The 14,507-nt window shown below is 35.8% G+C and overlaps 1 protein-coding gene across 4 annotated transcripts; it reads right to left on the reverse strand.

The window, feature by feature from the left end:
• Positions 1 to 2,849: 2,849 nt before the first annotated feature.
• Positions 2,850 to 10,424, reverse strand: LOC145032449 (uncharacterized). Of its 4 annotated transcripts, none has more exons than XM_078981260.1 (25): positions 10,103 to 10,424; positions 8,836 to 9,480; positions 8,636 to 8,760; positions 8,442 to 8,536; positions 8,142 to 8,357; positions 7,969 to 8,056; positions 7,834 to 7,885; positions 7,580 to 7,645; positions 7,230 to 7,351; positions 7,065 to 7,135; positions 6,777 to 6,971; positions 6,649 to 6,687; positions 6,373 to 6,480; positions 6,193 to 6,282; positions 6,020 to 6,095; positions 5,753 to 5,849; positions 5,527 to 5,596; positions 4,863 to 5,039; positions 4,641 to 4,763; positions 4,414 to 4,497; positions 4,093 to 4,277; positions 3,879 to 4,017; positions 3,536 to 3,595; positions 3,342 to 3,419; positions 2,850 to 3,242 (listed from the first exon to the last, which is right to left on the reverse strand). In XM_078981260.1, the coding sequence occupies exons 2-25, from the start codon at positions 9,399 to 9,401 to the stop codon at positions 3,135 to 3,137; spliced, it is 3,030 nt and encodes a 1,009-aa protein (XP_078837386.1). In that variant the 5' UTR covers positions 9,402 to 9,480; positions 10,103 to 10,424; the 3' UTR covers positions 2,850 to 3,134. The 4 variants fall into 4 exon arrangements, with proteins under 4 accessions (XP_078837386.1, XP_078837385.1, XP_078837387.1 ...); XM_078981259.1 differs by having other exon boundaries at positions 6,649 to 6,690; XM_078981261.1 differs by lacking the exon at positions 7,580 to 7,645 and having other exon boundaries at positions 6,649 to 6,690.
• Positions 10,425 to 14,507: the final 4,083 nt, after the last annotated feature.

Genomic DNA, 14,507 nt, shown 5'->3' on the forward strand with positions numbered 1-14,507 from the left:
TTCTCGGAAGGGAACTGCATCTAGCTACATGTTCTTTATTACGTTATGGTTTTCAATACACGACATAGCTTCCGCAATTTTATTATGTTTGTATTAATATAACGTAAAATGACAACTTATTATTTTACTAATGATTATGAATAAAACCTTTTGGTAAAAATATATACTCTGATTTTCAAAATATTTAAGGTTGGATTTTTGGGATGTTACATCTTTCAAGATCAACTTTAATGCATCACACATCCCCATAACTTCAAATTGATTTAAGTCTCTAGGTAGCACCTAAAAATTCCCATGGTGAATGTTAAGTTCATTAAATATCTCCATAATGGTTTGACATACCTGATTTTCCCATGTCTGCCCATTTAGCTTCAGATTGTACAACCTCTCCATCACATACACTCTTAATTCCTCAAACATTGTGATTATTGGCGTTTTCCTAGCATCAACTATTAGAGCATTAAAACTATCAGATATTCCACTTTCCATATAATCACAACATATACCAGTTTGGTAAAATGCTCTTGACTGAGTCTTTGGGTCTTTATCCATCAAGTAATTATGAACACTTAGATTCAATGCATTAATTTCCTTCATGGTAGATTTGAATGTTGGTTCGGTTGAAGCTTTGGATGCTCTCTAAAATAAAGTTTATAGTGCGCACCATTATATATTTTCTTCAATTTCTCACAAATATGTCTACACAATGTTTGTACTCTACAGAGGGTAACATTTCTTTCGTTGCCTCTAGCAGGCCCTGTTAAGAAAACAAATAAGTTATGACAAATCATGTTTAAATAAAAAAATAAAAATGTAAACATTAACGATTACCTTGTGTGGACACGACATCAAAGTATAGCCATTTCCTAAATTCAGTTGTAGGTCAACGAGATTATCCAAAAACCACTTCCAATTGTCCTTGTTCTCTACACAAACAATTGTTCATGCCATATGGTAAATTTGGTTGTTTGTATCCCCAGCAATAGCACTAATCAATTCTCCTCTGTAAATTCCCTTTAAAAAAACACCCATCAAGACCTATTATTTGTGTACAACTCTCCATCTATCCCTTGTTTACTCCTTAAAAGCACACTTATAATTTAGTAAAATAGTTTTTCCTACCCGGCATGCAATTGACATCAAGCTTCACAAAAGACCCTGGATTTGATCTACTTATTTCTTTACCGTAGGACCATAATGTTGCATAGTGTTCCACAATATATTATTCAATAAGTTGCAATGCATATTTTTTAGCTCTTCTACATTGTCCAAGACTTACTTGAATACCAAACTTCTTACTTTCAATCTAAGTTTCCTTACACTAATCTTCTACATATGTAAAATTTAGTTACTATAGTGACTCCCTATCCATGTGTATGTAACAAGTGACCATAAGTTAATGTTTCTTGCAAAATTATGCTCACTCTTCAAATATTTTATCTGCAAAGTCTCTTCATCACTCATTCAGGATGCACATAACCTGAATCTGCAAGAACCCTTATAACATAAAACTAATTGTCTTTTCGTATCATTCTTTTAAACAAAGTTGGTACTCAGTGGCCAAAACATAGTTTCACAACATGGTTTCACTTGCCTTGAGTCCTTAAACCCCATACCAAGTACATGCTTTTTCTTTTTTCAATGTAACGATTCATTAAAAATGGCATATACCTAGTCTCACTTGCACCCTCATCAACTTCATCATTGTTAATGTTGAAGTCCTCTCCCTCTTGAGCAGACAATTTACTCATAAATTCTCCATTTGATGTTATGTTCACAAGTAATGTTTCCTCATTATAATCAACATAAAGTTCACCCATATTAGCTACTTCTTCCTCATTTCCCCACCCATGATTCATGGATCATGTTCATTTTATTCATTGACTTCATTAGCAAACAATTCCTCTATTCTAACATCGGTGTGGTCCACATAGAGAGAAATTTTACCATTTGTTTCATAAGCATAAAAATTGAAAGATGCATAGTCTATATCATTTGCAATAGGAAGAATTCCATCCAACAATGTTTCATCTGGCTCACAATAGTAAAGTTTATTCTTACATGAAACGTTCAAGCCAGGTTACACACTCAAAGTATGTCATGCCAACAAAATCATGATCGTCAATGATAAAGGTGAAACCATTAGCATAAAAGGAGATCACAAACAAAACCCCATCATAATTGAGCTCCACCTTTGCATAAACTCCATTAGGATGTGGATTTGCCACGTTCACTGCTTAGATGCTTTTACACTTAAAAAAACCCTGGGGTTTTTTTTTGTTCTACTTTTTTGTTTATGGAACAAACCGATGGAAGAAACTATACCACCTTTATATCAATACCTCATTTAAATGATGCTGAATACTTACATGTCATTAAAAAAATATATTTAGTATCATCAACTCAACAAAATTGGATGATTGCTTCACATTTCTCAAAATGGTTCAACGGACACGTGAATTCATACATAAATGACGTATTGTGCAAAAACGAAATACATTAAGGACCTACTCAGTGAGGAAGTGTTGAAGCTTCTTTTACAATGGGACAAGACTCGAGACAATGTAAATTCCATGGGAAGGTTGGATCGAGTATTGGTGATGAAAGTCGTTGGCCTGCCACAACCAAACTTCTTGCCAAGTATTCTCGTCAAATTGAGACTCATGCGATAGAGTCTGACAATGAATGAATGGTGGAGGCCGAGGTTTGTCTTGTCTTCCTTCTTAAATAAAATAAGACTAAATAAGACTTGCATTTATTTGTTTGTGTATTTATTATTCTCTACATTCACATTCACTTGAGAAAGAATCCCATTATCATGGGATTGAGATTGGGAAGATTTAGGCTACTTATGAGATGAATGGAAAATTTTATAAGGAATTATTAGTCTTCTCTTCATCGGGTGCTATCTATATCTATCTATCATCTTTAACAGAGAGTGTAGTATTGACAAGATAGAATACATAAAATCATATCATATTTCCTTATGCAAGCAAGGCTCTTCTTTTCTTCACCACAAGTACAAACAAACATTGTGTGTGTCTGTGCGACCTACCTACATTATCTTCCATCTTCCATCTTCCATCTTTGGCAGATGGCAATGCCCTAAAATCAAAATCCGTCTATGTCATCCATCAAAATCCGAAAGGTGATTTCCTCCTGCTTCCGCCTTCTCCATATTGCTCGTTCCATTTTCTGAGTTCATTCATGCTTGTTGCATCATAAGCAACAGATGGGCCCACCTATAAATATAAATATATATATCATCCAACAATTTTAAGTTTATAACCAACCGAAAAGACAATAAAAGTGAAGTGTTGTTTGAGTTGTTGGAAAAGAACCTTGGCTTTGGATTGTAGAAAATCATCCAAATTAAGTGCTCTTAATGCTGCTGCTGGAGTTGTGTCGTGTTTCTTTCCCTGTGAAATGGGAATGGGATTGATGTATAAATAAAAAATAAACAGAAAATTATAAAGGACTACAATGAGTTAGTTAGTTAGTTAGTTGGTTATAAAGCTGAAAGAAAAAAACTTACTTTCTTTTCTTCATCTAAAAGTTCTTGAACAGGTCTATATGCCGCAGCAATACACAGATTCTGCACAAAACAAAAGAAGGGAGAAAGAGATATAATCAAACCAAAAAAAAATAATAATAATAATAACAAAGTCAAATTATCAGATGTGTTGTTTCTTTTGTTTTTACTTAATAACGAGGAGAGGACATAATACAGCAAGAAAAGAAGAGACTTTCTCATTGTCCCAACTTTTTTACAAAACTCATTTCCTTCCAAATGCGCCCCCATTGTTAATTTTCTCAAGTATTTTTTATTTATAACACAGATGACATTTAGATAGAAAGAAAGGAAGATGATTGATTACCTTTAAATCACTCCCGGAGTATCCTTCAGTTGCATTTGCAAGAGCTCTGATATCAAAACCAGGTGCTACATTCTCTTGGGCAAGAAATATTTTCAGTATCTTCAATCTATTATCCGCATCTGGAAGATCCACATATATCCTAAAAACCAAAACCAACCCCAATCTAAGCAAACATTACATTAAATTGTAAAAATATGTTATGTTATGTTGTAACCTTCTTGGTAATCTACGGATGACAGCATCATCAAGATCAAAGGGTCGATTTGTGGCACCAAGAATGAGAATCCTCTGACTGTCTTTTGATCTCAATCCATCCCATGCTGCCATGAACTCATTCCTCATTCTTCGCGTTGCCTCATGCTCAAACCCCCCTCCACGCGCTCCAAGCAGACTGTCTACCTGTTCAACATCCACATCCACATCCACATCCACCAAATAATGTTTAAAAAAAAAAAAAAAAAAAAAACTAAACTGAAAATATAAATAAACATAAGGATCATGTTATTGATTTGATAAATAAACATGATCCACCCACCTCATCAACAAAAACAATAACAGGGGCCAACTTGCTGGCAAAGGAGAAGAGGGCCTTTGTAAGTTTTTCCGCATCACCAAACCACTGCGTATACATACATACATACATACATAACAATAAATATCAGAAAAACAGGAGCCAATCAGTCCATGACAGAAGGAAAAATATCACTTGGTAATTTGGTATTTATTTATGGATTGGGTGGAAATGAAAGTAGAGTAGGTTACCTTGGATGTAAGTGTGGAACCAGTTATGCTGATAAAGTTAGCTCCTGCTTCAGTTGCAAGTGCTTTTGCAAGAAGTGTTTTCCCAGTTCCAGGAGGCCCGAAAAGCAATATTCCTTTGCAAGGCTGAAGAACAAATCAAAAGAAAACTTTTTTTTTGTTAGGTGTGGCAGGCTACACAAAGCCATTCAAAAGATAAGATAAAACCAAATAAAAAATACGGACCCTGAGTAGATTTCCACGAGAGAAAAGCTCGGGTCTTTTCATTGGAAGAATGGCAAGTTCATGCAATGCAGTTTTCACATCCTCAAGGGCACCAATGTCATCAAACTTTATACCAATTTCACCCGGAGGCACCACTGCTGAAATGAAGTTGCTCTCATACTCATCCTTTGCAAGGTTCTGTGGCATTCATTCATTCGTGTTTCTTATATATCACATATGTTCAAAATCATATTTATATTGTGTGTTTTTTTTTTTTGTGTATGAATGATACAAGAAAGCTTTTTGTGTAGTTATTATCCATAAAGAAATCCAAGTACATAGCCATACACAAAAGTGAACTTTACAAGTTTCAGTTTACATATTGCTATTATCAGTAAAATGTAAGTTCATTGCTATTATGGATTTGTCATCATGGGTAAAAAAGTAAAGTGCATCGCCTATAATCTATATTATAGTGAAGGTGCATTGTTATTTCCTGTAATAAGTCCAAAAAAGAACAGCGACCTAAGTAGGACAAATCAAAAAGTACATAGTTATGTTATGACCTTATCCTTTAAAAACACACACCATGATTATACTTATTCTATTGTCATGAAAAGCATATGTATGGCCTTCTAAAAGCATGTATACATTTAATTAAGATGAAATAAAGCAAAGAACAAACCTTTAGGTTTTGTGCAGGCTTCTTGGAGATCAATTCCTGCTCTGTTAGTCTCATAATTGCAATTTCAAGGCTTCATGTTTCAAAAGATAAGTCAGTTAAAGGTAATTCAATAAAGTGAGCTGATTACTTCAGCCAAATTCAACTTTACTTTGTGGTCCCCACATCATTAGTCAATGCCCACAAAATGGAAGTCAGAAATGAAACTAATCAAAAGCACCTACAATACCTTTCACGGGGCAAATTTAATCTATCAGACTTGACAGAAGGAAGATCACAAGTGGATAGATAATGATTTTTAGCCCAACCAACAACATTCTCAGCTTCTACAAAAAAACATAACAGAATCTCAATATAAGTGTTTCTTTTTTACTTATTGAAGAATGAGAAACTTAATAAAGAAATTCAAGGAAATGAGGCTATCTCCATTTAGCCAACTTTTTCCCTACATCACTTACTGGAAGAAAAAAAGAAAAGAAAAAGAAACAGGTCTTACTCTTTGTTGTCAGTATCACTCCATCAGTATTTACATGCAAGAGGTCCACACAAGAGAGTTCATTTTCCTCAAGAACCTGAAACAGATTTGTAGTTTAAATACCCATAAACAGAAAACACGTATCAAAAACAATAAATGCATCACATTAAAAAAGAGAGAAAAGATGTATATACCTTATGCAATTCATTTATATTGCTCCTTGATATCACAATCCTTCTGTCTTCATCAATTTGTTTATTGAATACTCTAAGCGGATCTTCCTCCTGGAATGAAAAAGACCAAGAATAATAAACAAGTCTGTAATTGTAAATCTGTTAAATGGAATTCCACTAAGCTTCCAGTTTGTTAATTACCTTTGGAGGATGCAACGACATGATATTAGTGAATATCTTGTATATATCATTGTCCTCTGGCCTTCTTGTTGGCTTTAGTCCCTCAGTAAGTCGCTTTAAAGAGAGAGGCTGAATAATAATACAAGTTCCAATTGCAGTTAATGAATGTCAACTCTTAAAATGTTGCATCTTTTGGTCCCAAAAATGAAATGTCATTGCATATTTTGCATAGAATATAATCTGTTTTGAATAAAATAAGTGATAACACAGAGTATTCTGAAAAAATCAAAGAATTACCAGTTTTGCAAGGCGACCTAAATTTGGAAGGATCATAGTCTGCTAACAAAACAAAAGCATTACCAAATCTTTTTAGTATGAATGATATAAGAAAGGTAAGAAACATGACAACAGAAAACAAAACTTACAAATTTCTCCTTCTCTTTTGATCCAGTAGCAACTTTATTTTGCCCACATATCAAAACAACAGGACCCGATATCTGGTCAAACATTTCCTGAAGCCTATTCACAAATTCTTTTCGGTTTGACTTAGAAACAGCTCTTGACAACCATAAAGATGAGTCTGGGAAATACACAATAAGAGGTTGCACAGACTTCAACACCTGTAGCCAATCACAATAAGATAATTAACAAACAAACAAACAAAATACATGTTTTACTTTTCATTTATATTATGTTATAATGAACATAGTAACCTCGGATAATGCCTGCATTGCAATATAACAGTCTTCAGCTTCAGTATCAAAATCACGCTCAACATGCTTAACTGCATATAAACAACAACATTCTCATTTTCATTTTCATCTTCATCTTCATTACAGCATTCATTAATGTTGTTAGATATACAAAAAGAAAATTACCAAGAAGCCAATATATTGATGGTTTTGCAGATTGATCATTGTCTTCTGTGTTATCCAGGATAACTGCAACTCTTTCCCCACTAATCTCATAAATCTCCCCACGTTGACCAGTGCCTAAAGGTCTGAAAAAGAAAATAAAAATTACCAGAAACAGATTAACACCAATAACTCTATTTGTAAAGAATTAAGTTTTATAACTACATTCACAATCATAAACAAGCAAAACCAAAAGCAAATCAAGAAAGAATGAAAGATTTAAGTAACATGAAACTATTGGAATCTTGATATACATGCATTTATCAACAGTTGTTTTTTTTATTTTTATTATTCCATACAACTTACCAACCCACCTGCGTGAAATAACGGTATATGCATTTGTGGGACCATCAGACGTTGCTATCGACCCCAATTTTATCCTGTGATGCATTCAACTACTAATTGAACATAAAGTAATTACAGCAACTAGGGTTTCAAACTTCAATACTTGAGTTGATTTTAAGGTATTCAAGAGGCTTTACACAGCAAGCACTAGCAAATAAAGTAATTGCATTTGCAGCAACTAATTGGGAGAGAAATAACTGAAGAAGTAGAAGAAGATAATAACCTGTTATCTTCTTCCACATGGACAGAAGGCCCAACATACTTCACACGATCCCCTGTTACCAAACAAAAAATGAATTTATAATTAATTACTTAATAGAAAACAAAAAGGAAAATGAAAATGAAAATGAAAATCTACCTTTCTTTAAAGGCTCCTTTGTGTCCTCAGAACATTCGGTGTCCTGTTTTGATGATTCAGGAGGAATCTCCCCAACAACAGCAATGTTCTGTTATAGATAGAAGTGTGAAATGAAGTTTTTTAAAAAGGTAATTAACTAATTACAAATGTACCCTTGTTATGTAAGGTCTTACTTTTGTAAAATCTTCAAGGTTCCCAGGAACAAGTTTCTTCAAGGCTTCAGCTGCACGAGCTTCAACATCTTCATCATCTGACCCTGGCTCACCACTGCTAGTCCACTCTTCTTCATTGCTTGCTTCATCATCAATTTCTGATTCTGATGTCATCTCTTCACCTGATTCACCATGTTCTTCATCTGACTCGTTTTCTGAATTATCTTCACCAAAATCCTGCAACAATTAACATTTAACAACCACAACCACAACCATTTCAAGAATCCAAAAGGTAGAAAACAATTGCACATCTAAACTTACATAAGGAGCTAAAACACTGCTGTCAAGAATCAATAATGGAACTTGTAAATCGCGTGCAAGTGCTCTGATGAATCTTTCTCTATAAAGCTCAGTGCCTGCATTGCATCATCACAATCATTAATCATTCTTACACTCAGTAACTAAAGTTTTTTTTTAATTTAACCCAAATTTACCCTTTTTCAATTCATTCATACCTGGTACACTCTGGAGCAGTATTCTCCCACTTGAAGAATCTAGACGTGAACCATATGTTGTGGTAAATTTCTTGTTTTTCAAATGAGAAGCAGCACATTCAACTAAAAGATTCTTGGAATGTTCACTGTGATAAGATGAAAAAAAGTAAGAACTTTGAAAGTAAAAGAACGATGTAATAATACAATATCTTGAAGCTTACTGTATATAGTAAGGAAATGAATCCCATGAGACAGTTTGTTTCTCCCATGGAATAATCCTTCGTAAGAACTCGTTCTTGAATCTTTGTCTTTTAGTTAAAAAGGGTGATTCTTTTCTTTTACTTTCAATAGCCAATTTCTCGTTAATAAGCCATTCCTTTTGATCTTGTTCACCTAAACGAGCATGTGCATCATGGTGATTCACATCCTCCTTGATACTTTCTTTTCCGATACTACCCTTATCAGACTTCAATGCATCTTTCAAGGGCACATGTTTATCTTCACTTGAATTTCTTCCATCACCCTCTGAGCTATAAAATCGAAAAGAACCACTAGAATTTGTGTATGAGCCTGCAAGTAATCTTGGAGAAGAAGAGCTGGAAAGCTTTGAAGGGTTTGAAAGATATCTTCTGATAATACTATTCCCAGAAAACCGATTTGTTACAAGAGTTTTTCGGGTTAAAGATCGATAACAGGTTTTCTCACAATAATTTGAACCTGTCAAATACTTGTATGGTTGAACCATGAGGTCCCATCTTTTATTCTTGTACTTTAGTATTGAATTCATTAGAGCCTCTCACGTTTTCTGTAGATTACAATAATGGGAATGCGTTCCACGATATTCTTATTAACTCAGATCTCACTTCCTAAAAAAGGGGCACCAAAGAAACGAAACAAAAGTAAGATATAAATTCCAAAAGTACCACATAAAGTTTCATACTATAAGTGTCTAGAACACCAAGCTGTTCATATATAAAACTATACGTATTCCAAAATTCACATTTATTTATACCAAAACCACAGCCTTCCACAATCACATTACAACTAGGATAGTAACTGAGGCACATCTAAACAAAACTAAAATGTGACACTGAGTTTAACAGATGCATAAACGGATAAACCTAAACAAGAGACTTCCAATATTTTTATCTCAATATTAAAAAGACATTCAACCGTTTAGTTAATCTCCCAACTCCTCAGAAAAGACCATGAATGTCCAATGGGCTCGATTGTTAGCTTCAAATCTTCGATAGATTTGTTTTTGTTGCATATTATAGAATAGGATTTCCGTTAAAAAAAAATAAACAGTACATTCTCAAGCTAGAAAACCGAAACATGCATGTCAGTTATAAACGTTTCAATCGTTCTAGGAATGGAGGTAAACTTTAATTAACATATGACATTGACATCCTAAAAGAAAAAGGGGGAAAGAGCAAACATGATATTTGAATCAATAGTAAGTCTATCAGATACGAAAAATAAACAGACCTTTAATTCATCTACCTACGCTGCAAAAGAAGTAAGACAATCTCAACTCAAAGACGAATCTGCGTTGCCATTGAAATAGACAGAGGGAGGGAGGGAGGGTCATTAGTAAGAAAGGGGTAAAGGGATCTGGGTGTCCTCAATATCGGAAGGAAAAGGGGGGTGAAATCGATTGCGTTGATTGATTTTAACCTAAGGAGACATTGGTTCACCGTTGTTCCAAACAGCAAAAGGTAGGGGAGGCGTTAGTGTTATGGGTTGTGGCGCAAGTCATGGTGGCGGGCGAATCTAGAGGAGTGTTTGTGGATTACTTTTCTAAGGCAAAATTACACAATAACAATAGGGTTACTTTTGAAAGATCGAGAGATGCATGTCACTCTAGACCAATCCAAAATCTCAATATTACATTTTTCTTTTAAATTAAATAGTTACGATTAGACAATTTTTCATTTCAAACATGGTTGTTATGGTTTTGGTTTTCAAAAAGTGTTATTTTTAGGATACTTTATACAAATGGTCGCATTCTCATTGTCTTTTTGACCGACGTTTCAACAAAGTCCTGTTTTTAATCGTTGTGTAAATCACCCACAAACTAACAATCCTCTCGAAAATCAAGCATAACAAAAATCTCGTAACTCAGTGTATCAGCACCATCTGATCTAATAAATTTCCAGCACCAATTCAATTTGATATCGGTTTCAATAAATTTTAACTATCAATTTCAAGAAACGTCAAATAACCTGACCCAATAAATTATCAAATCTCTTCAATACTTATTTTATTTGATACCAAATCTTCGGTGTATCAACACCATAATGGAGTCGTTTTCTTCTGATTAGACTCTTGGGCTTGATAATACCATATTTATGTTATGGGGACGCCAACGTGGAGCGATGAAATGCTAGATGTTTTTCATAATGGATTGACCGATGATCCATATGAGTCTGACGTCAATGACGAATTTTAGGATGCCCTCGGTTGTGGTGTGTAACGTCGTGATTTTTTCCCCAAAATTTTTCTTTTTATTTAACATTTTTTAACAGAAAATGCAACGAAAGTCTTTTATAAAATTAACTTTAAATAAACCACATGTTACCATCTTTCAGAAACAACTCAGTTAAAACCGTTTAAGTTTAAGAAAACCATTATTGAACAAAAAGTAACAACCAAAACATGTCCAAGTGGTATCGTTTAAGTAATATCAAACTACCCCAAAGATAAACGCTCCCAACCTACCTAATCCATGCTCCTAAGTTACATGTACCGAGCCAAAGGCACAAGCTACAATAAACAAGTGTCAACTCCTGCTGATTGAGTTAATATAAGTTACATATAGTCGTATGGAAAACATACAATTCCCAAACAGGTCAACAATTTAGTTTATGACATAACAACGTTAAGCAACAAATATTCCTTACATATACAATACATATAACAACAAATTCATCACGTACCACCAAAAGCATAACATATCACCAAACACAACATATATCACCAAAAGCATCACATATCTCCAAAACATAACATATCACCAAAAGCATCACGCGTATCACCAAAAGAATGTCACTAAAAGAATATCACTAAAAGAATATCACCAAAAGCATCCTATGATAGGCATGAATCTCTACGCACATCTTATCCCAAGGGAACTATCCAGTTCACTACTCGTGTGCCCGCATTATCGAATGCTCTAAGTGGCTCGTAACTTCTACCCGAAACAACAACCCCAGACACCCCTTTCGCTACTTCGACTATGCGAAACACAAGTGTTCCGTGATGTCGTTCAAGATATGGTACTAACGGTGTCGTACATCTATAACACCTCCCAATCCAACGTGATGTTTGTACTGATCCTCTTTTTCATGACCACAACACTCTAGTCCACAAACAATGTAGTGACGGTGTATGTATACCATGTGTTGTGGGATCTTCTAGATAGATCGGGCAACTAACACCAAAATGGCATAAGCTCTTTCTTATAGGTCCTCTTTCAACATATTATGTCACCAAAGGTATCTGGATAGGTTTAAGGCAAGTGTCATAAACTACCTGTAACGCCGTAAATTTTCATATACAATTTTCATTTTTAAATCACAAAATTCTCATAATACATTTCACAAAAAACCCCAAATTATCAAATTACAAAACACAATTCCATAATTGTTTGATGAGTAATCCAGGATCCTCCAAAATATAATTCTTCATCTCGTGTGTACAATCAAGTCGGCACCTTCCTGTGATCCTTGTGAAATACCTAAAACACATAACACATAACACGGTAAGCACGAAGTTTAGTGAGTTCCCCAAAATACCACCCACATCCCATTAGCCCCTCATAAATATACTCACAATAATACCCTCCGGTCAATGTGTCTTAGTGGGACCCTTTGGTCCCATAACTCAGATGGACCCTTCGGTCCCTCAACTCGGTAACTCAATTAATCACAGCATACATATCACAACAACAATAAGCAGGATATCTCAACACACAACATATGCAGATAAGATCAAAATTTACACAGGTTACTATAACAACATAAGTCACAAAGACAGAATGCATGATAATACATATCACATTATAAACAAACAAGACCCTCCGGTCTACAATGTACAGTGACCCTCCGGTCTACAATGTACAGTGACCCTCCGGTCAATAATATACTAAGGCCCTCCGATTAATAGTGTAAATACGACCCTCCGGTCATCAACAAGAATAAGACCTTCCGGTCACACACAAATTACAACACATGTAAGTATAGTGAGAAGACTCACCTCGGATGGCGATCAGATCCTATAATGTTGCTGCTGTACTCCGACCTCTAACTCTGAGCCAAACCCATAATTAATCCCATTAGGATTTAAAACCAACCTTCACATATTAGGTCTAAATATGGTCCATAAATAACCCAAGCCCATTGGGCCCACTAAGGCCCAATAACAAATAGGTCCACAAAAGTCCACTAATGGCCCAACTTGGCCCAATTTTCCAAATTGGGCCCAAACCCTCATATGGGCCTTACCCTAAAGCCCATCTAAATATTATAGTTCACATGATTGCTCTTGGATGGCCCATCAATAGCCCAATCGCCAAGGCCTAATAAAAAGGCCCAACATAAATAGGGTTTTCACATAAAATGACGATTAGGGTTAAGTATTTCTTACTTAACCCATTAAGTCCACTATTTAAGTAAGCCATCATACAACGGAATAGGCATGAGTCACAACTTCAGTCCACAGTCCAAACGCGGGTCCCAATAAGTCCAAACCCACAAACCGCAAAATTAGGGTTTTCTAAGTCCTAATTAGGGTTTATAGCCCAATAACCATCCAACTAGCCTAGATCAAGAATTTTGGGTCGATTAGGGTTTACTATGCCAAGCACCACCCACTACCACCTCAGGTAGTGGTGGTCAGTGGCGGCTCACGACCACGACCACCATTTCCAATGGTGGTCGCTTGAAATCTTAACTCAAAAATCACATAAATCACTTTACACATAATGCACACACACACACATACACTACCACCCTACACAGTGGCTGGTGGCGGCAGAAGACGGTGGCAGGGGTGGCAGCCACCATGGTTGGCTGCCATGGTGGTTGCTTGCGATTTCCGGCAACTCATACACACCTACACTCGACTGGGTGCATTCATTTGCCGCTATAAGTTGAGTAAATACCAAATACACGCAGTGACACACACACACACACAGCCACAAACCTTACGGTGGTTGATGGCAGCCAAAGGCTCAATGATAGGGGAAACGTCTAGAGCTAAGATGACGACAAGACTCGAGAAATGACAAGAGAAACGAAAGGAGTCATTACCGGCGGAAATAGATTCAGTGACGACCACGAACACACCAATCTTCGTGGTCACCTGCGACGACAGTGCACACGTTTGGCTTCGAGCTTCTGGCTTCTCACTATGCCTCCGACAACAATGCATGTTGTGGCAGTGGGCAACATCGAGGCGGCAGGTGGCCCTGCCTGATCAGAACAGTGGACGAAGGGGGGAAGGCGGCGGCTGAGCATCATGTATGGCGGCTGGAAGATAAGGTTAGGGTTTGGGGAGTAATAAGGTTACGGGTTTGATCCACCGCCCATTCTCACAAGATTGCCATATTAACGCTTTTAATCCCTCCTCCCTTTATTCTTTTCAAATAACATCCGAAATTTACCATATAGCCCCCATCACTCCAAAGTTCGTTCAATTTGAGTCCAAAACTTACCTAATAACCCCTATCTTCAGAAATCCTTTCATCATAGGTCCCGAAATTACCAATCAGCCCCTTAAGCCTTCAAATCTTTTCAAATTAAATCCATAGCTTACACATTTAACCCTAAAATCCAAAATTATATCAATTAGCTCCCTAATACCAACACTCCGCTAAATATTATTTACTTTA

Source organism: Lactuca saligna, chromosome 2 (assembly GCF_052625555.1).
Source record: "Lactuca saligna cultivar CGN05327 chromosome 2, ASM5262555v1, whole genome shotgun sequence".
Classification (NCBI taxonomy): Eukaryota; Viridiplantae; Streptophyta; class Magnoliopsida; order Asterales; family Asteraceae; genus Lactuca; species Lactuca saligna.

Bases quoted from the DNA above. Each gene is read 5' to 3' on its own strand.
- LOC145032449 (XM_078981259.1), bottom strand. From the start codon at position 9,401: ATGAATTCAATACTAAAGTACAAGAATAAAAGATGGGACCTCATGGTT. The intron at 8,761-8,835 runs GTAAGCTTCAAG...ATCTTATCACAG, and splicing joins TCATTTCCTTACTATATACA to TGAACATTCCAAGAATCTTT. The intron at 8,057-8,141 runs GTAAGACCTTAC...TATCTATAACAG, and splicing joins ACCTTGAAGATTTTACAAAA to AACATTGCTGTTGTTGGGGA.